Source organism: Pleurodeles waltl, chromosome 10, assembly GCF_031143425.1.
Source record: "Pleurodeles waltl isolate 20211129_DDA chromosome 10, aPleWal1.hap1.20221129, whole genome shotgun sequence".
Taxonomy (NCBI): Eukaryota; Metazoa; Chordata; class Amphibia; order Caudata; family Salamandridae; genus Pleurodeles; species Pleurodeles waltl.
Genome location: NC_090449.1, coordinates 27,304,492 through 27,324,075, shown reverse-complemented (window position 1 = coordinate 27,324,075; position 19,584 = coordinate 27,304,492). Strand labels below are relative to the sequence as shown.

Here is a 19,584-nt window from a genome sequence, read left to right as displayed (position 1 = left end):
CTGTACGTCCAGTGTGTGTGTTCTTGCGCACAGAGCGGGCGCTGCTCCCCCCTAGTGGCCCCCAGTGGGGCTCGGTGCCGCCACCTGCACGCCCAGCGTGTGTGTTCTTGTGCACAGAGCCGGCGCTGCTGCCCCCTGGCACCTATGGCACAGGTGGTCCCCCTGACACAGTTCTGTGCCGCCACCTGTACGTCCAGTGTGTGTGTTCTTGCGCACAGAGCCGGCGCTGCTGCCCCCTGGTGGCCCCCAGTGGGGCTCGGTGCTGCCACCTATGGCACAGGTGGTCCTCCTGGCACAGTTCTGTGCCGCCACCTGTACGTCCAGTGTGTGTGTTCTTGCGCACAGAGCGGGCGCTGCTCCCCCCTAGTGGCCCCCAGTGGGGCTCGGTGCTGCCACCTATGGCACAGGTGGTCCCCCTGGCACAGTTCTGTGCCGCCACCTGTACGTCCAGTGTGTGTGTTCTTGCGCACAGAGCGGGCGCTGCTCCCCCCTAGTGGCCCCCAGTGGGGCTCGGTGCTGCCACCTATGGCACAGGTGGTCCCCCTGGCACAGTTCTGTGCCGCCACCTGTACGTCCAGCGTGTGTGCTCTTGTGCACAGAGCCGGAGCTGCTGCCCCCTGGTGCCCGCCATTGGGGCTCGGTGCTGCCCCCTGGCACCTATGGCACAGGTGGTCCCGCCTGGCACAGTTCTGTGCCGCCACCTGCACGTCCAGCGTGTGTGTTCTTGCGCACAGAGCGGGCGCTGCTCCCCCCTAGTGGCCCCCAGTGGGGCTCGGTGCTGCCACCTATGGCACAGGTGGTCCCCCTGGCACAGTTCTGTGCCGCCACCTGTACGTCCAGTGTGTGTGTTCTTGCGCACAGAGCGGGCGCTGCTCCCCCCTAGTGGCCCGCAGTGGGGGTCGGTGCTGCCACCTATGGCACAGGTGGTCCCCCTGGCACAGTTCTGTGCCGCCACCTGTACGTCCGGTGTGTGTGTTCTTGCGCACAGAGCGGGCGCTGCTCCCCCCTAGTGGCCCCCAGTGGGGCTCGGTGCTGCCCCCTGGCACATATGGCACAGGTGGTCCCCCTGGCACAGTTCTGTGCCGCCACCTGTACGTCCAGTGTGTGTGTTCTTGCGCACAGAGCGGGCGCTGCTCCCCCCTAGTGGCCCCCAGTGGGGCTCGGTGCTGCCACCTATGGCACAGGTGGTCCCCCTGGCACAGTTCTGTGCCGCCACCTGTACGTCCAGTGTGTGTGTTCTTGCGCACAGAGCGGGCGCTGCTCCCCCCTAGTGGCCCCCAGTGGGGCTCGGTGCTGCCACCTATGGCACAGGTGGTCCCCCTGGCACAGTTCTGTGCCGCCACCTGTACGTCCAGTGTGTGTGTTCTTGCGCACAGAGCGGGCGCTGCTCCCCCCTAGTGGCCCCCAGTGGGGCTCGGTGCTGCCACCTATGGCACAGGTGGTCCCCCTGGCACAGTTCTGTGCCGCCACCTGTACGTCCAGTGTGTGTGTTCTTGCGCACAGAGCCGGCGCTGCTGCCCCCTGGTGGCCTCCTCCTCGGTTTCGGTCTCAGTTTCGCTCCCAGTGGATGCACCGGACAGCGGCCCGGGCAGAGTGCGGGCACCGAGGGAGCAGCGCCCCTGCCCACACCGGGGAGCCCTGTGCCGAGGAGCACGGCGGGTCTGCGGCGGCGCCGTGACAGCGCCGCGGTGACAAACTTTAAGGCGCTGCGCTTCCTCAAAATGGAGAGCGGAGCGTAGGCGGAGAGAGGCGCCTCTCTGTCCCGGGCCCTCTTCTGGGGGGCTGTACCGGGGACCCCCTCCTGCGGGACCGGCTGGTGCAGGTCCGCCCGGGCTCTGCACCCCCAGAGGTAAGCACCGGACTCGGGGATCTTATGTAAGGGGTCTCAAGCGCTAACCAGCCTCTACGGCATCGAGGCGCTTTATAGGCGATATAGAGGAATAACTTAGTGCTGACTGCACCCCGATAGGTTAGTCCAGGACTTAGGCTTTACGTAAGAGGGTGTCTCAAGCGCTGATCAGTCTAGAGGGGCATCGAGGCGCTGTATAGAGACTGCGCAACAATAATGAGGCGAGCATAGGAAGCCCCGGAGATCTTATGCAAGGAGGTCTCCGGCGCTAACCATACCCTAGGGGCCTCGCGGCGCTGCGCAGAGACTGCACAGTAACACCCTAGCGCCGATGGCCGGGTGAACATTGGACTCGGAGATACAGGAAGAGGCAGAAGCGCTATGGCGGCAGCTGCCCCGCCCCCTCGGCGTTTATTTCCCTCACTCATGTTTTTGTCTCCGGATCTCTTTCCCCGTCTCTCTCTTCCATCGCCCTCCCGGGCCCTCCCTCTGTCCTCTTTTGCTTGTTTCTTTCCCTGACTCACCGTGTCTTTCTCTCCCTCCCCTTTTTGCACAGTCTCTCCCGCCCTCCCGCACAACTCCATCTTCTTCCTGTCCTTGTGCCTGTGTATGTCCGTCTCCTCCTCTCACGGCCCCTCTCTGATGGTCTCTCCCTCACACTCTCTCATCTTTCCCTCTTCGTCGTTTTTCCTGTTCCTTACTTTGTTCACGTGTGTCTCTTTCTTGTTTTTTAACTTTCATTTCTTTCTTCCTCTTTCTTTTAACGTTTCTCTCTTCCCTTTTCTCTCTCCCACTCTCCGCCCTCCTTCTCCTCCCACGTACCTCTCTCCCTCCATTTCTCTACTCCCCGGGTCCGTTTGTCCCTCTCCGTTGTGTGTTTCTCTCTTCTGCTCTCCTCTGTCTGCATATTCTCTCTTCTCTCCATCCCTGGGTCTGTGCTGCTCATGCCCCCCCCCCCCCCACCTCTGTATATTTCTCTTCACTGGCTTTGACCCCGCCCCCTCCCATTACATACCATGGATCGTTGAATGAATAGCCTGTCTTTGTAATGTATTTCCTTATTGTGAGTTGCACCCCGGAAGTAGTCGCCAGTGTCCGGGTTGGGCGGGGCGGGGGGGACTGGCTGCCAGTCTGGGCTCCCAGTGGTTCTGCCCCTGCAGGGGGTGGTAGGTCAGGGGAGGGCGAGAAGACCAGTGGAGGGGTGGGTGTGACTGTTAAACATGTAGGAAGTGGTGATTTCCCAGACTGGCCTTAAGTTCCGGTTGACTCTCCCAGTTTGCTGCAGCTATGAGCTGAGAGAATATTGAGACCAGTGTGACGATAGATGCATGTTTGCAGCTGCTGTGGCAACCTATAGAAATTATAGTTCAGGTGGGTTTAATCCGATCTGTTATTGATTAATAAAATAACTGTTGTATGCTTCAGCACTGTTTTTATATTAAATGATTCTTTGTATGTTTTATACACCCAAATAAAATTAAAATATATGTTTTAAAAACAATTCCAAGCTACGAGTGATGGGCGTTGGAATCTGCCCATTTCTCTAATGTCCCGAGACTTTCCCTTTCCCAGCTCTTGAAAGGAACATGCCTGCGCGCATGTGACTGACTCTGCTCCAGCCCAACTGGCCTTTCAGAGGCACTGATCCCTTCCCAGTCCTGTCAGTAACATCTATCTCCGTGTAAACATTGTGACTGACTCCACCACTGCCCTACTGGCCTTTCAAAGATTTGTCCCTCTGGCCTGGCGCCGGGCAAACCCCACACCAGCCTGTCGCAAACCCCTGTCTTCGTGGACACCATGTGACTGACTCTACCACTGGCCTTTAAGAGGCACTGATCTCTCTCCTGGTGTAACCCCATACCAGCCTGTCGGAGACCCCTGTCTTCGTGGGCACCATGTGACTGACTCTACCACTGGCCTTTAAGAGGCACTGATCTCTGTCCTGGCTTAACCCCATACCAGCCTGTCGGAGACCCCTGTCTTCGTGGGCACCATGTGACTGACTCTACCACTGGCCTTTAATAGGCACTGATCTCTCTCCTGGTGTAACACCATACCAGCCTGTCGGAGACCTCTGTCTTCGTGGGCACCATGTGACTGACTCTACCACTGGCCTTTAATAGGCACTGATCTCTCTCCTGGTGTAACACCATACCAGCCTGTCGGAGACCTCTGTCTTCGTGGACACCTTGCGACTGACTCTACCACCGCTTATTGGACTTTAAGGGGCACTGATCTCTGTCCCGGCGCGTGCTAACCCCATACCAGCCTGTCGGAGACCCCTGTCTTTTTATGTCTGGTGTAAGTCATGACCCCGCACCAGCCCTCCTCACTTTCCCTACAGCTCAGTCTGTACCGAGCTCCCTCTCGGGCCCTACCCGATGCTAGTTAAGGACGTCCCGCCCACTCGGGTGGTGGTTTCAAGGCCTGGTCTGGGGCGGAACTTGGCCTGATTTCCCATGAACTTGACCCCACTTTATAGCACTGACATCTTAAAGTTGTATACACGCGCTGGGCCCGTGAATACTCCGGTGCCAACATTGTAACAGCTAAAGGCTTCCTTGATGAAGGCCACACCTGTGCCCGGGGCAGTGGCAGCTGCCAGGTTTAAGTGTCTACCCAGGGCAGAACCAGTGGGGCTCGTGAGAGTTGTAGTCGGGGCGGGAGGGGGAAGGGGGGGGGGGGGGGGGCACCTGGAAGTGGGAAGAGGGACCCAGGCAGGGACATCTTAAGGAGTTTGGGGGCCCGGGGCCATACGTATTTTAGGGGCCCCATTTTGGAAGAGCTGTGAGTTCATGATCCAATTCCAGCTCTTTCACGCCCCCTTTGGCCGGGTCACTGAAGTGAACATGCACATTGATCCAGATTCTGCATATATTTACATCTAATATTCAGGGATAGTGACGTGTGTTTTCAATATTGTGACACCGCAGCAGATCATTAATATTAATGCAAATAGTCTCCGTGACATCCTCCCACTTCTTATATATCATTTCCTGTTTTTATCCCCCAAAACTTTGTTTACGGATCTCGCACGAAACATAAACACAACATTTCTCTGCAAGATGTCTGTAATACAGTCTCACACATCACTCACATTAAAACTAAATGTATTTAAAACAATGTGTTTAAGAATGATTCAAGGTCATCTGGGCAGGAGTTTGCAGAACAGAGCTGGCTGTGTCAGGGGACCCCCGAAAGGCTGGGGCCAGAGCCCATTCTGCCCAGGACTTAGATGGTGCTGCAACAATCTTCAAAGTGGGGGTGCCGCCATCAATGTATATGTGGCTGAAGCCATAGGGGCTGTGAACAATCCCAGTGTCACACAGAAAGCAAGGGTAGAAAATGTGCCACACTCAGCAGGAGGGTGGTGAGGGGGTGGTATGTAGCTTGGGCTGTATTTTGGAGGACCGGTGGGGTAGCGCACTGTCACTTACAGACAGCACACTTTATATTGAAATGGGCCCTGCTTTTGCATAGTCGTGCCTTTTTACTGGTAAAACTATATAGCGAACAAGCGAAAATGTGTGGAAATCCAGTGTTCAGCAAATGTTTATCATTTGCACATTACCAAGTCAAGTGTCTTGATTTGTTTTGAGCCTATTAAAATCTTTGTTTCCGTCACACTTTCGAATCACATAAAACTGTGCTTCATTTGTTTTCTCCCTACTTGGTGATATATTTTGAAATAGGTGTGTGGTTATTTTAGAGGTATTTGTGTTGTTCTGTGTTACAAAAAATGACAGCCTACAGCCTTCATGGCCACTTCCTGTACCCCGCAGTATCTTCACCCGGGCCACTCTAACAAAGTCCTCTCACTTTGCAGCCAGGAAGAGCAAAGGGACCACCAGTGTCCAAATAAGGCGCGATTGCCAGAGAACAGCCTGACATTTGACCTCTGCCTTTGAATTCACAACAAATGTGACAAGATAAACCCAAGGTTTAAAGGCATCTTTATTGCTTATTCACCTTCTGAACTCCAGCATGATTATTTTTTGGGGTGCTGCAGCACCCCTACTTCTGTGCCTATGGACTCAGGAGGAGAGAAGTGAAAGAAACTGGACTTCAGCCTGTTTCAGAATAATTCTCATGCTAAATATAAAACTTTCTTTGGAAACCCTTAATGTCCTGGTGTAAGTGTCTGGAAGTGTTTTTGGCTTAGCTGGAGCCAGAACTGCCCTCCCCTCTCCTACGGGGTGTGTGGCTTCTCTGGCCTCGTGGCAGACCCTGCTTTCTACGTAGCTACTGTGTCAACCAGCGCCATCCGGTGGAATTAGCGGCATGAGTCCACATCAGGTGGGACTGGGCGCACGGGTCAACATACCACTAGAGTGACCCAGCGCCGTCAGGTGGGACTGGGCGCACGGGTCAACATACCACTAGAGTGACCCAGCGCCGTCAGGTGGGACTGGGCGCACGGGTCAACATACCACTAGAGTGACCCAGCGCCGTCAGGTGGGACTGGGCGCACGGGTCAACGTACCACTAGAGTGACCCAGCGCCGTCAGGTGGGACTGGGCGCACGGGTCAACATACCACTAGAGTGACCCAGCGCTGTGAGGTGGGACTGGGCGCACGGGTCAACATACCACTAGAGTGACCCAGCGCAGTCAGGTGGGACTGGTTGACCCGGTCCACATAGCTCTAGAGTAGGGGTATTCAAAATGGGGGGGTCTCAAATGATTCCGGTGGGCGAGGGAGGGGGAAAGAAGCATAATGCTGATAAAAGGGCTTTGTTTTAAGCAGAAAAACCAAAAGCAGCAGTAAACCCCTCTGTGACGGGCATCACTAACATGTTTTGGCATTTATATCCAAGCTGGGAGTGTGTGTCAAAAGGGAAGGGACTCTAAATACCCTTCAAAACCTCCACCACCACCCCCCCAATAATCACACTGTGGATACTTTTACATGTTAATAAGGCCTTTTGGACCACATAGCTCCATGGTGACCCACTGCCATCAGGTGGGACTGGATGACGTGGTCCACATAGCTCCATGGTGACCCAGCGCCATCAGGTGGGACTGGATGACGTGGTCCACATAGCTCCAGAGTGCCCCACTGCCATCAGGTGGGACTGGGTGACCAGGTCCACATAGCTCTAGAGAGACCAAGCGCCATCATGTGCAGTGAGGTGCATGGGTCCACGTAACTCCAGAGTAACTCAACACCATCAGCTGGGACTGGATGCATGGGTCAATGCAGCTCCACTCAGGTGCGACAGGGTGCACAAGTGTATGTAGTTCTAGAGTGACCCAATGCCATCAGGTGGAACTGGGTGGACGAGTCCACACGAGTCAGCGCAGCTCCACTCAGGTGCGACAGGTTGCACAAGTGTACGTAGCTCTAGAGTGACCCAGTGCCATCAGGTTTAACTGGGTGCACGAGTCCACACGGATCAGCGCAGCTCCCCTCTGGTGCGACTGGGTGCACAAGTGTACGTAGCTCTAGTCTAGAGCGACCCAATGCCATCAAGCGGAACTGGGTGCACGAGTCCACATGGGTCAGCGCAGCTCCTTTCGGGTACGACTGGGTGCACAAGTGTACGTAGCCTTAGAGCAGAGGTCTTCAAACAGTGGGGCGTGCTTCCACCCGGGGGGCTGTGGCTGCATTCAAAGGGGGGCGCATAAGGCTCAACAAGTACTAGTAAATGGAGATGGCCTGGAAGGCCAACTCGGCACGTTTACAGGCTGTCTTCATTTGAATGTCGTCCCTGAGGTGGTTAAGAAAACATACATAGTGAGTCTCGTATTGTAAAATAATGTATTTCCATTTGATTAGAATAACTTGCATTTATGTTTTTGTTTAAGGTTTCTGCATTATTTTATATGCAGGTAACTCAAAGTGGAAAAACAAAATGCTTATATAATATTGTTTAAGGTTTCTCTATTACTTCATATGCAGGTAACTCAAAGTGGAAAAACAAAATACTTACATAATATTTTGTTTATTTTAGCCAGGTGGTGGCAGGGTCAAAAACATAGTTAAAAAGAACAACATATTTTTCCAGAGTTTTGTTTTTCACTTTCAGTTAATTGCATATAAAATAATGCAGAAATCTTAAACGAAAAATAAATGCAAGTTAATCTAACCAGATAGAAATACATTCTTTTACATTTTGAATTTTTATTTGGGTAATGTGACCACTGCAGATGTACGGAACAGCGACTTGTGTATTTATAGTGCTACAAGCTCCCAGCCTGGAGCAGACAGCACTGTGAATATGCAAGACATTATTTTAAATTTGTACTATTCACAGTAAAAGGTAGTTTGCTCCGCAATGATTTGATGTTTTAAACGTGCTTTCAACATATATATTTTAGTAATAGGTAAACTGTACCTAGCACAAACATTTGTCTACTAAAAGTAAACTTTCTAGAGCTCAGCTTATACCACCCTTAAATTACGTATCAAAAAGAATAACTCATTGTTCCCATGAAGCCTCAGGTGACTCCATCAATTAAAGCCTAAACTGGCTTCCAACTAGTCTTTACATTTGGTAATCAACCAGTTGCACACATTTGCATCCTTTCAGATACCAGGCACCCTGGTGAGAATGTATACAATGCAAGCCGGGTAGTGGTGGCGAGACGCACTTCCCAATGTGGTGACCGTATGAATGTGGCGTTTTAGATAGAAAACTGAATGTGCACTACGGTTGAGTACACTCCACTACCCTAGAGCGTATTTTGGTGTTCAGAACAAACACTTCAACAAAGTTAATAACAGACACCGCCGCACTCAGAAAGTCCATATCTAAATCAGTCTTTCAGTTGAAAACATTTGCGAAATGATCCTGTCTTAGAAGGCATCAGCATAGGTCTATCAAGTGATCAACGTTCCTTAACCACAGCCATCGTGCGGCGGTGTCTGTTATTAATCCTGGTGAGAATCTCTGTTCTGGGCGTAGCTCTGTGTCCCTCCCTGAGCTTCCCAGAACATGAAAACTCCCCAGCCTCCCTTCACTTTCACACAGAGGCACTTCAAGGACCACAACAACTGTTGAGGGATGGTTGTTTTTTAATGACGAGTACGGGAACTGTTTTTGTAAAATTAAAAAAAGCATGTGGCATGTGGGGCTCCATAGATCCCCTCAACTTCCACCTCTGTTTACATGCACTTATCCTCCAAGGTGAGTCGTGTGAGTGACGGGGAGGAGACCGGCAGGGTCATGTTCAGATGGAGCACTCGGAGTAATGGTCCAGGAGAAAGAGGGAAGTGGTGACATCCTTGGATGGCATCAAGGAGAGAGCCCAAAGGAAGTGGCACTATATTGGGGGTTGGGCAGGCGTAATTTTTTAGATTGGTGTGGCCCAATGTGTCATCCTTTTCTTTGTCTTTCCCACAGTGTGAGCTCCCTCCTGCCGGAGTCAGGCATCGTGGCAGACATTGACGTGGAGAGCGTGCTCTCCCAGAGCAGCGACAGCTTCTACGAGCTGAAGAGCCAGCCAATCAGCGTGAGGTAATATGCCGCGCCAGGTAATGGTAAACACAGGTGACACAGGTACCGACGAGAAGGGGATCACAGGGAGTACGGGGGCTGTGGCGGTAACAGGCCACTAGCGAGAAGTTCTTTGCAGGAGGTAAGGGGCTCATGAGGCAGGGGACATATGCGATACAGAAGGTGGGTGGGGGGGTTGACAGGAGATAAAGTACAGTAGATAAGGGGGCACATGAGGTAAGGTGGGCACAACAGGCGCAGGGGCCACAGAAGGTATGAAACCCACATGAGATAGATGCGTAGAGGAGATAAGGGTGTCATAGGAGGACAGGAGGTAAAGATCCACAGGCCATAAGGGCGATGAGTGAAATGCGGGTGACCCTGGTGGTTAGGGGTGCCCTGGAGGTGCAGGGTCCAGGGGCAGTAGTGAGACCAACGTGTTGAACCAAATTTCAGCCAGTGGTGGATTGAGATGGAGGATCAGAAGGCTTGGGTGGTCTTCCCATCTGGTAGCGGGTCAGACCCCATCAGTATTGTTATGGGTCGCACTCAGATTCACTGGGGCTGAGCTGTGCCTCCCTCTTCTCATGGGTGATAGCGAGATTTAGCTGTTTTGTTACAGTACGGTAAATGAAATTTATTGAAGCACCCCTTTTACTAATTATAGGCCTCTTGGCACTGGAGGATGAGTTGCTGGTTGCTCTTCACAATTGGTTCGATAAATGCTGTGTTTCGGACTGAAAGAGGTGGCCGTTCAGGGCCTTCATCAGGGCACAGTGTTCTAGAGTCTGTCTTCTTTATTGCACGGGGACTCCAGGCTTTGGCTCCCGGCATGGCCAAGCTCTGCTTCCTGCATGTGATATTTCAGAACTACCATCTGGTGTTTAGTGAAAAAGCATAGATTTCTGTTTCAAGATGCGTGGTCCATTATGCATTTCCTGAGCTTAATAACCCTCACTGTCTGACCAGCCGCAGCTGGTTGATGGTGAGCGAGGATCTCATGGCCTGGTCTTGCTTCTTCGGCTGTGGTCTAGGTTTTTGCTTTTGCCGGTCGCTAGCCCCGTAGATTCCTTGTCGATATTTTGGTTGGGCTTTTCCTACATCATTGCAATACTCTATCATTGATGGTAACAATTCTGAAATGGGCTGTCTGGAAAGAAAATATCCTTCCTAGTAAGTTCAGTTGAGAGATGCCTGATTTAGCGACGCAAGAGATTTGTGTCGCGTGAGGTGATGCAGCACTGTGGTGACTTGGAGATCTTCCATTTGGGTGACTTTATGCAACTAACTCCTAGAGTTTCAGCCCAGAAACCTCTCATTATTAGGGTTGAGCTTCAAAAATTTGGACGACTCAGTGCTTGTTTGGTTGTCAGACGTATTGTGAAATTCATGTTCTGGCCAAGGACAGACATTGTTTTTATGTTTTTGTGCTTGAAGTTCCCTTTTATTGCTCAAATATGTATCACAGCTACCAAGCTGAAACCAAATGTTTTGAAGAACAACAACTGACTCCCACCTAATGGCATCAAAGATGGGGATCACCACAGATACCCGGCTCCGCATTGGTCGATAGCCTGCTTGGTGATGATGCAGTTGTTGCTTCCTCTAAGGCAGGTTGGCATTGTTTGATTTCTGCCTCTGGAGGACTGGAGTCTTGGCACTGGGTGAACATAAGTGACACTTCAGGCCTGCGTTGACTTTTTAATAAGTGGAATGCTAATATCTCTAGAGCAGGGGTCTTCAGACTGGGGGACAAGCCCCCCTAGGTGGGTCCAAAGTGATCCCGGGAGGGGAGGTCCACCAGGCCCAGGCCAAAATAACTATTCTGCTGATAAGAGGGCTTTGTTTTAAGCTGAAAAAAATGAGCAGCAGTTAAGGGCTCTCTAATGGGCCATCAATAGCATGTTTTGTCATTTATATCCAAGACAGGCGCATGTGTCAAAGTGGAAGGAACTCCAAATACCCTTCAAAGCGCCCACCACACCCCCAGTTCTAATAATCACACCGTTGATACTTTTACACTTTAGTAAGGCCTGCCTGACCCAGAATAGCATGTTTGGCATCATGCATTTGATCGCATTTTTAAAACAGTAACAGAACTTAATTGCAATGTTTAAATAAGTCTAGACATATTAAAATATTGCCAATGTAATAGAATAATAGTGAAAAATTCAGAGGGGGTCTGGATTATTTATTTTTGTGGGGCAGCAGGAAAACGTTTGAACACTACTGCCCTAGAGCTAGGTGGCTTATTGGCAGGTACAAGGTGCCTGAAATAGTTTAACAAAATCGTTCCTACGGATTGCAAAGATACTAACTGCTTAAGACTATTTTGGGCACTGCCTACCGGGGAGCAGCATTACTGTTACCTGCTTGAATCAGGGTTGAACAATTCCTAACTCCTTAATACTAACTCGGAGGTGAGGACATTTCTCAGGAGCCAGTAGAAATTGCGTGTGCAGTTCTTTTACAGCAGCCTTATCCATAGGTTTTGGAAAGTTCAAGGCAGTTGACACTGTCCTGTCTCTAAGCGGGCGCCTGAGTTGTGGAAAAGAAAGTTCAGAAACTATGAGCTGTGGACCTAGCCAGTCAAGCAGAAAGCTGGCCTTCTCCTACAGCATCTAGCCAGCCATGGGCCAAAGGGGCTTGGACATCCTGATGGGAACTGTTTCCTATCTCTCTTTGTTGTTCCTTGCTCCTCTGGGCAGGTTATAATATCCCTGTGGCAAACAGAAGCTTCACACACTCCCCTCAAGTGCACCCACTCCCCCCAAGTGCACCCACATGCATTCCCGCACCTTGTGCAATCCGCCATATGCTTGAAATTGCAAAGCGATGCATAGAGCACCACGTGGTTCTCCAGAGCAACATATATGGAGGCCAGATTGCTAGGATAATGGATCACAGATGGATACAACTGGTGCTGTTGGTGAGTAAATCCACAAAGCAGGCCAAAAGCACAAGATGGACGCCAGTCCTGTCAACTCAAGGAAGAAAGAATAAAGTTTTTTAAAAACCTCATAGTACCGCCCAGCACTTCATAAAACCGAGGCGCTAAAAGAGAGAAGGTACATAGCCCAATGGACACTTAGGGAGTGCTGGACATACATGCACCTTAGACAAAGAAGAAAATTAGGTTGGCCCTAGCGGGGTGCTGCAAGGGCACCCCCCAATGTATTGCCTAGCCTTTTCTAAGTCATGTCAATTTTTTTTTCATCTCTGTCCCTTGCAGCCCGCAGTCGGTGCAGCAGCCGCAGTCCCTGCCGACCTCGACGCCCCTCTCCGGATCCAGCATGTCGTCCCGCATCCTGCTGCGGCAGCAGTTGATGCGCGCCCAGGACCAAGAGCAGCAGCGGCGCGAGAAGCAGCAGCAGCAGCAGCAGGCCGCCCAGTTCCTGGCGGCCCCCGCCACAGCCGCCATCAGCGTCAGCCCAGCGGCCAGGCCCGCATCTGCACAGGTGCCTGTGGAAGTCTTGAAGGTAAGGTCTACAGCCTGTTGTTGCTCATACAAAAAAAGTTCAGACTGAGGAGCTATTCAGTACCATTCGCTCCAGTCAGCCATACGTGACAGCAGTGAAGATGGCGCAGGCGGAAAAGGTGTGAGGTCATCGGCCTCGCTTTGGCGTATCTTTGCCTGAGGACCAATGGAAGGACTCCTGTGGCATTCTCTTACACAGGTCACTCTCCTATGCACCCGCTACAGGAGGGACCCCACATAACCTTTGAACATAGAGCCACTTTGAGACTACATCCGTTATACCAGTGTTTTTTAACCTTTTGACTTTTGGGGACCCCCACTGAATCGATACTGGAAGCTGAGGACCCCCACTGAATCTTTATTGAAATCTGGGGGCCCACAGTGAGTCATTACTAGAAGCTGCGAAAGCAAGTCTTAGCATTTTCAGCTCCAAAACGATACATAAGAAGCACAGAAGCAATAATTCATCAAACAAGTACACAAACGATGAACTATTTTATGTAATTCACAAAACAAATTGTAAAAAACTTTTAATTCAAATGGAAAGGATGGAGCTTTTCTGAATTCAGTTAACTCCACTTAACATCCACACTATATTCTGTTGGATGCACGTTCACTGCTCCCACAAATCAATCTGGGGATACTAACTTAAATTTTAGCCTCTTATATTAAATTCCTTCTCATTTTCCAAAGGTTTTAAAATGTTTAATTTTACATGTAGCTTCTTTAGTTATGTAGATTTTCCTAATCTATTTATATGATTTAATTTTCTAAACAGTTGTGCACCCCCCGAGTAGGCTTTGCGGACCCCCAGGTGTCCCTGGACCACTTTTTCAGAAACACTGCCTTATACCAGAAGAGGCATCATTTGCAGCCATGTTGACATGTCCTTAGGGTGATGTGACATTCCTCTCTCTTGTAACAAAGAAACACGTGATGAAGGTTTGTGTAAGTGTGTGGGTAGGTGTGTAGCAAGTAATGCAGTTTGGGTCGGACTCCCACACCCAATTGCCAGACGGTCTTTAAGGTGTTCCCTACACTTATGTCTGTCACAGAGAGACTCCTGGTTCTTCCCTCACCCAGGCTACGTCTCACATTCAACATAGACTTACATCACCCTGTCATACTACTCAACAGGTGAGGGGTGGCCAAGCCTCGGTTTTTAACAAATATCTGAACCCAGTAGGCTGAGGTTGTTTGTTCTAGGAATCAGCTTTAGAAAGTACTTTGAAATTAACTACATTGCCCTGAGCTCTAGCATCGTTGCATCAGTGGTACCCAAGCCGGGCAGGTGAAGGTGACTTTGAGGCAGCGTGGTTTCTAAAAGCGAGGGTCCTGTAGCTCCCAGAAGCAACACTATCACAGGGCTTCTCACGTTTCACTGCTACACATGAAGAAAAGCAGCGCCTTGAGTCTGACTACTGTCTGGTACTCACACTCAGCGTTGCTGGTTTAGCCTCAGCAGTGTATTTCTGAGTGTATGCTAGTATATCAAAATAGTCTCAGATTTATTTACAAGAGCAAAAAAAAGTGGGGTGCTACAATAGTTTTGTGGTGCAATTTCAGTTGCTCTAACCAAGTGGTGGCAACACACGTGTATCAAACAGGTGGCGCAACACCTTATTGTCAATTTGGCATTAAAACAACATTTGTGTGCACTGTATCTCCAAGAAACAACCTGTTCGGATCCAATGGGTGATAGAAGATAAACAGTTCAAACAACATATCAGCCAACGTTTCGACCTTTTAATGTCCCAAATACCCAGAGCCTTCACCAGCACAATAGCACTACCTCCTTTGAGTACAAATCTTCTAGGCGCAGAGGAACTGCACGGGGAAAGCAAGGCCCCAGGATAAATCATTATTGAATTATGATCATTGTGAAAGTGGTGCTCGTTCATGAATCTCTTTTAAGTCTCGTTCCTGAATGCCTTTTATGTCTGCTGTCTTCTACGGGTGGTAGAACTTACCAAGACCCTGCGGATTTCAGATAGTGGTTGGGGTAGAGCAGCCGTCTCTGTCAACCAACGGCAAGTGTTTCAAGGCTAATCTGTTATAGTCTCCATCACTTTTTTGCTCTTGTAAATAAATGTGTGAATATTTTTGCTTACTTGCACCTCTATCCAGTGCTTAATTTGTAAAGAAAACGGTGCCGGTGCCCAAAGCCCTCCTCTTGAACACCCGGCTGCTGCAATTAAATGTGTGAACACGGAATACTGAGGCAGCATAATCCTGAAGCCACCTTGGGCCTCCTTAATCCATTTACAGCCCCTCCCTGCCCCTTCAGCTCACTCTTGCAGCTTTCTGCTTTCTCCTTTTGTGACGCTTTTTCGTTTTTTCCTTCCTCCGTCTGTCCCATATTTGTCTTTTACTCCCAGGAAATGCTTGAGGCAGAACAATAAGCCCCGGCCCTCAAAAATAAGTGCCGGTGCTCAGCACCGGAAACAAGCACAAATTAAGCACTGCCTCTATCACTCTACAATCCTTCTTGGATTAGACAATATCATTGATTTGTATCCTAAGTGTAATATGCCTAGACATGGTGTATCTTCTGGACGTGGAATTATAAATGTCTTTCGGAATAATTCATATGAACCATTGTTCGCTGGTTATCGAATTATCCAGGTTTCACTGTGTCTGAGGGGGGCTTGCTTGTCAGGGCCCCGGTTGGTTTTCCTTGTCAGATATGTTCTTCATCGTACCCGCTTGTCCCCACAGGTGCAGACCCACCTTGAGAACCCCACCAAGTACCACATCCAGCAGACGCAGCGTCACCAGGTGAAGCAGTATCTCTCCATGGGCAACAAGCTGGCCACGCAGGCCATGACCACCTCGCTTTCACCCCAGGCAGCCTCCGCCCCGGAGCAAGCACCACCGCCCGGTGCCAGCAGCGCCCCCAACAGCCCCATGGCCATGCTCAACATCGGGTCCAACTCGGAGAAGGAGGTGAGCCACATCTGGAGGACTGGGGAGCATGGGGGGCTGAAGAGGGCGTCTAGGCACTGAGTAGCCAAGGAGCTGGACACTGGGTGTATGAGGGGGTGGGCACCTCAATAAAGTGTAGATGGGGGAATGGGTGGCTAGGCGTGGGGTGAGCAGAAAGATTGGTACCTTGGTGCTGGATAGAGGGTGGAGGGCCTCCTAGAAGGTGTGTAAATGAGAAACCGACCAAGTAGTTGCTGGGTAGAGAGAAAATATGTACCTAGTGCTGGAGGGAACGGGTGCCTGGGTGATGGATAAATAAAGGAAATCGGCACCTAGGCTCTGAGTAAACTAGGCGCTGGATTAACGATGGTGGTCACCTAGATGCGGGCCACCAGAGAGGCTGGGCACCCAGGGACAGGCACAGCTTGAACTTCCGGGGCTTGTTAACTCTGTAGTATCCACCAGGGTTAAACTTCCCGGGCTGGTGGACTCTGCAGTTTTCCCCGGGGGCACCGGTGCATGGGTGCCTGGTGCACTCACCAGACACCATTGACGCCACCTAGGGTCCAGCCCTGCCAAGTTTCCCAGGTCCGTGTGTGGTGTGCTGCTCCAGTCCAGTTTTTTTCTTTGAATTCTGGGACTTGTAGTCTTGTTTATATGTTTGCAGACTTGCGGCACCCGACGTGAGGATGGCAGTGTGTTCTGCAGGGCGTGAGGGTGGGTGGCATCTTGTGGGAGGGCTTTGGTGCAACTGCCCTGAAGTCGAAGCAGCCTCTCGTAAAGGTGAGGCAAAGGACCACAGAGGGTATGGGCATTTGAGATGCGTGGCCACCTCATGTCAGGGGCTGCAGCGTTGTGGGAAGGCTGGGTGCATGTAAAGGGCCGTGGCACCTCATGGAACACGGCAGCCGTGGGCAGAGGGGTGCAGGGGTATAGCATGGGGTAGTGAGCCATCGCCTGAGCGGACAGCAGCACCGATGACTGGAGGAAGGGACAGGGGCATCTCATGCGTCGGGCAGCAGCACCGTATGCCACCCAAAGCGTAGGTGCATTAAAAGGGACAGTGGCTACTCATGTGTGAGGGTGAGTGAGGCTTGGGTGTAGGGGAAGCACCGAATGAGCCCTCGGATGTAGGGGCAGCACAGAGTGAGGCCTGGGGTGCGGGTGGCAGCACTGAGTGAGGCCTGGGGTGCGGGTGGCAGCACTGAGTGAGGCCTGGGGTGTAGGGGCAGCACAGAGTGAGGCCTGGGGTGCGGGTGGCAGCACTGAGTGAGGCCTGGGGTGCGGGTGGCAGCACTGAGTGAGGCCTGGGGTGCGGGTGGCAACACTGAGTGAGGCCTGGGGTGCGGGTGGCAACACTGAGTGAGGCCTGGGGTGTAGGGGCAGCACTGAGTGAGGCCTGGGGTGTAGGGGCAGCACTGAGTGAGGCCTGGGCGTAGGGGCAGCATTGAGTGAGGCCTCCGGTGTAGGGGCACACTGAGTGAGGCCTGAATATAGGGGCAGCACTGAGTGCGGCCTCGGGTGTAGGGGCATCTCTGAGTGAGGCCTGGAATATAGGGGCAGCACTGAGTGAGGCCTCGGGTGAGGGGCAGTCACTGATTGAGGCCTGGGGTGTAGGGGCAGCATTGAGTGCGGCCTCGGGTGTGGGGGCATCTCTGAGTGAGGCCTGGAATATAGGGGCAGCACTGAGTGAGGCCTCGGTTGAGGGGCAGTCACTGAGTGAGGCCTGGGGTGTAGGGGCAGCACCGAGTGAGGCCTCTGGTGTAGGGGCAGCTCCGAGTGAGGCCTCTGGTGTAGGGGCAGCAATGAGTGAGGCCTCTGGTGTGAGTGTTCGTCACATTTTGAGGGGCGGGGATGGCCCAGGGCGTGTACCTTGACCCAGACCTTCTGCACCCTGCTGTTAAACACTCACACATTAAAACGAATTATGTTTTTAGAAGTTAACCATTCTCTGGCACGCCGCCCCCCCCCCCCCCCTTGGTGGCTGAGAGGAGTAGGAGCACCCCCCATACCGAGGGCGAAGTCTGAACATCGGGTCAGTGGTGTTAGTGTTGTGAGGGGGGGGGGGTGTTACTGCTAGGTCCTGGACTCTTCTGCCTCGGGGGGGGGGCGTTAATTCTCCTGCCCCTGTTCTGCAGTAACAAGCCACCGATTTACAGAGGGTGGTCTTATTTGCAAAAACAGAATCTATCCAAAAGTCTGGTAGTACTGGGTAGAATCAGTCATGAGCTAGGCTCTTGAATAGGACTGACTCCTCACCAGCCCTTCTGGCTTTGCCAGTCATCTGCTTGCGAGCCTGTGCTCCGCCGGGATGTGAGGTGGAATATCTCTCCCTTCCTAGTGGCCCCTCCCCTGACCCTGCGTGAGGGCGTGGACACCCTTGGAGGGCCCCCCCTCCTGCAGACCCCTATTGTCAAGAGGTGGAGAGGGCTCATCTGACCACAGGCCTCAGCTGGACTCTATTGTCCTCTAATCTCAGACCTATGTCCTGCCCCTTCCCAGGCGCTCCGCAAACACTGCACAGGGATTAGCCCTCAAGAGGGTGAAGGGGCAGAGCCCCCTGGGGCGGTGGAGGTGTTCACTGCCTGCCTCATATGACCTGCCGTCAAGGGCCAGGGTGGACAGTGCCCTGGCCGCGTCACAGAGCCCCCACAGCGGCTCACCTCTCGGGGGGCACCGTGCCAACGTCTGGGAGCACCACAGGCGTCCTGCTACTCAGGGGCACAGTGCCAACTCTGGGGGCACCACAGGCGTCCTGCTACTCAGGGGCACAGTGCCAACTCTGGGGGCACCACAGGCGTCCTGCTACTCAGGGGCACAGTGCCAACTCTGGGGGCACCACAGGCGACCTACTGCTCAGGGGCACAGTGCCAACTCTGGTGGCACCACAGGCGACCTGCTCAGGGGCACAGTGCCAACTCTGGGGGCACCACAGGCGTCCTACTACTCAGGGGCACAGTGCCAACTCCCAGGGCCACCACAGGCGACCTACTGCTCAGGGGCACAGTGCCGACGCCTGGGGGCACCACAGGTGGCCTACCAAGGGCACAGTGTCAACGCCCGATAGCACACGGTGCCCTGGGTGCGCAGTGAAGCGTGCGCCAGGCGCTACCCCGGGCGCACGTTATGGCTACCTCCTCGCTCTCCACATAGGGTGGCAATGCTGCTGGGTGGGCAGGCCTGGTGGAGTTTGCGTGCCCCCGTGTTAACCTCTAGCCTCCCTCCCCCCGGCAGATCGACGACGTGGTGGAAGAAATTATCAGCCTGGAGTCGAGCTTCAACGAGGACATCATGAGCTTCATCGACGCCGGACTGCAGATGCCCAGCACGGTGAGTCGTTGTGCCTGACCCTGCCCCAGCCCCGGCAGCCCTCAGTAGGCAGCACTTGGCCATTATTGCTTCAGTTCAACACACAGGCCTGTCAACCTTGGCACATAAAATGGCTGCCGTCCTTGGGACCAGCCTGGTGGCCCCTGGTGGCCCCTGGTTCAGGCCCCGCCAGCCCCTCTCCCTCACTACCCGAGGAACCTGCTGGCTTTATTTTATATATTTGGGGAAACGTCTGGTAAATGTATTTTCACTGCGATATACTTGCAGGCCACTGGAATTATGCGGCAGGGGAGGGCCAAATTATGCGGCAGGGTCGAGGAAATTATGCGGCGAGAAAGGGCTAACTGTGCGGCATAATACAGCACATTTTGTAACAGCATTAATTATTTCGTCATTTTTAAACTTGGTAACACTGTCTGGGCATTGGTTGCACCACTTTAGTACCATTTTAATACCCAAATCTAGCAATAAGCAACAAAAAGGTGACAAGTCCAGCTTTCCAAAGTGTCTTTCACTGCACTGCAACACATCACTGCAGTTCAGTAACTTTTGAACCGTTTG

At 52.3% G+C, this 19,584-nt stretch overlaps 1 protein-coding gene across 3 annotated transcripts in view; it reads left to right on the top strand.

Moving 5' to 3' along the window:
- TFE3 (transcription factor binding to IGHM enhancer 3) overlaps nt 1-19,584 on the top strand; it is an 89,668-nt gene that overhangs the window by 38,568 nt on the left and 31,516 nt on the right. For 2 of the 3 annotated variants that reach the window (XM_069209511.1, XM_069209512.1), the window contains exons 2-5: nt 9,198-9,311; nt 12,523-12,769; nt 15,487-15,714; nt 18,928-19,023. In XM_069209511.1, the coding sequence (XP_069065612.1) occupies nt 12,584-12,769; nt 15,487-15,714; nt 18,928-19,023 (510 nt within the window). In that variant the 5' untranslated portion in view covers nt 9,198-9,311; nt 12,523-12,583. Of the gene's footprint in view, nt 1-1,663; nt 1,850-9,197; nt 9,312-12,522; nt 12,770-15,486; nt 15,715-18,927; nt 19,024-19,584 lie in introns of those variants that run through there. The other variant, XM_069209510.1, reaches the window with a different exon arrangement.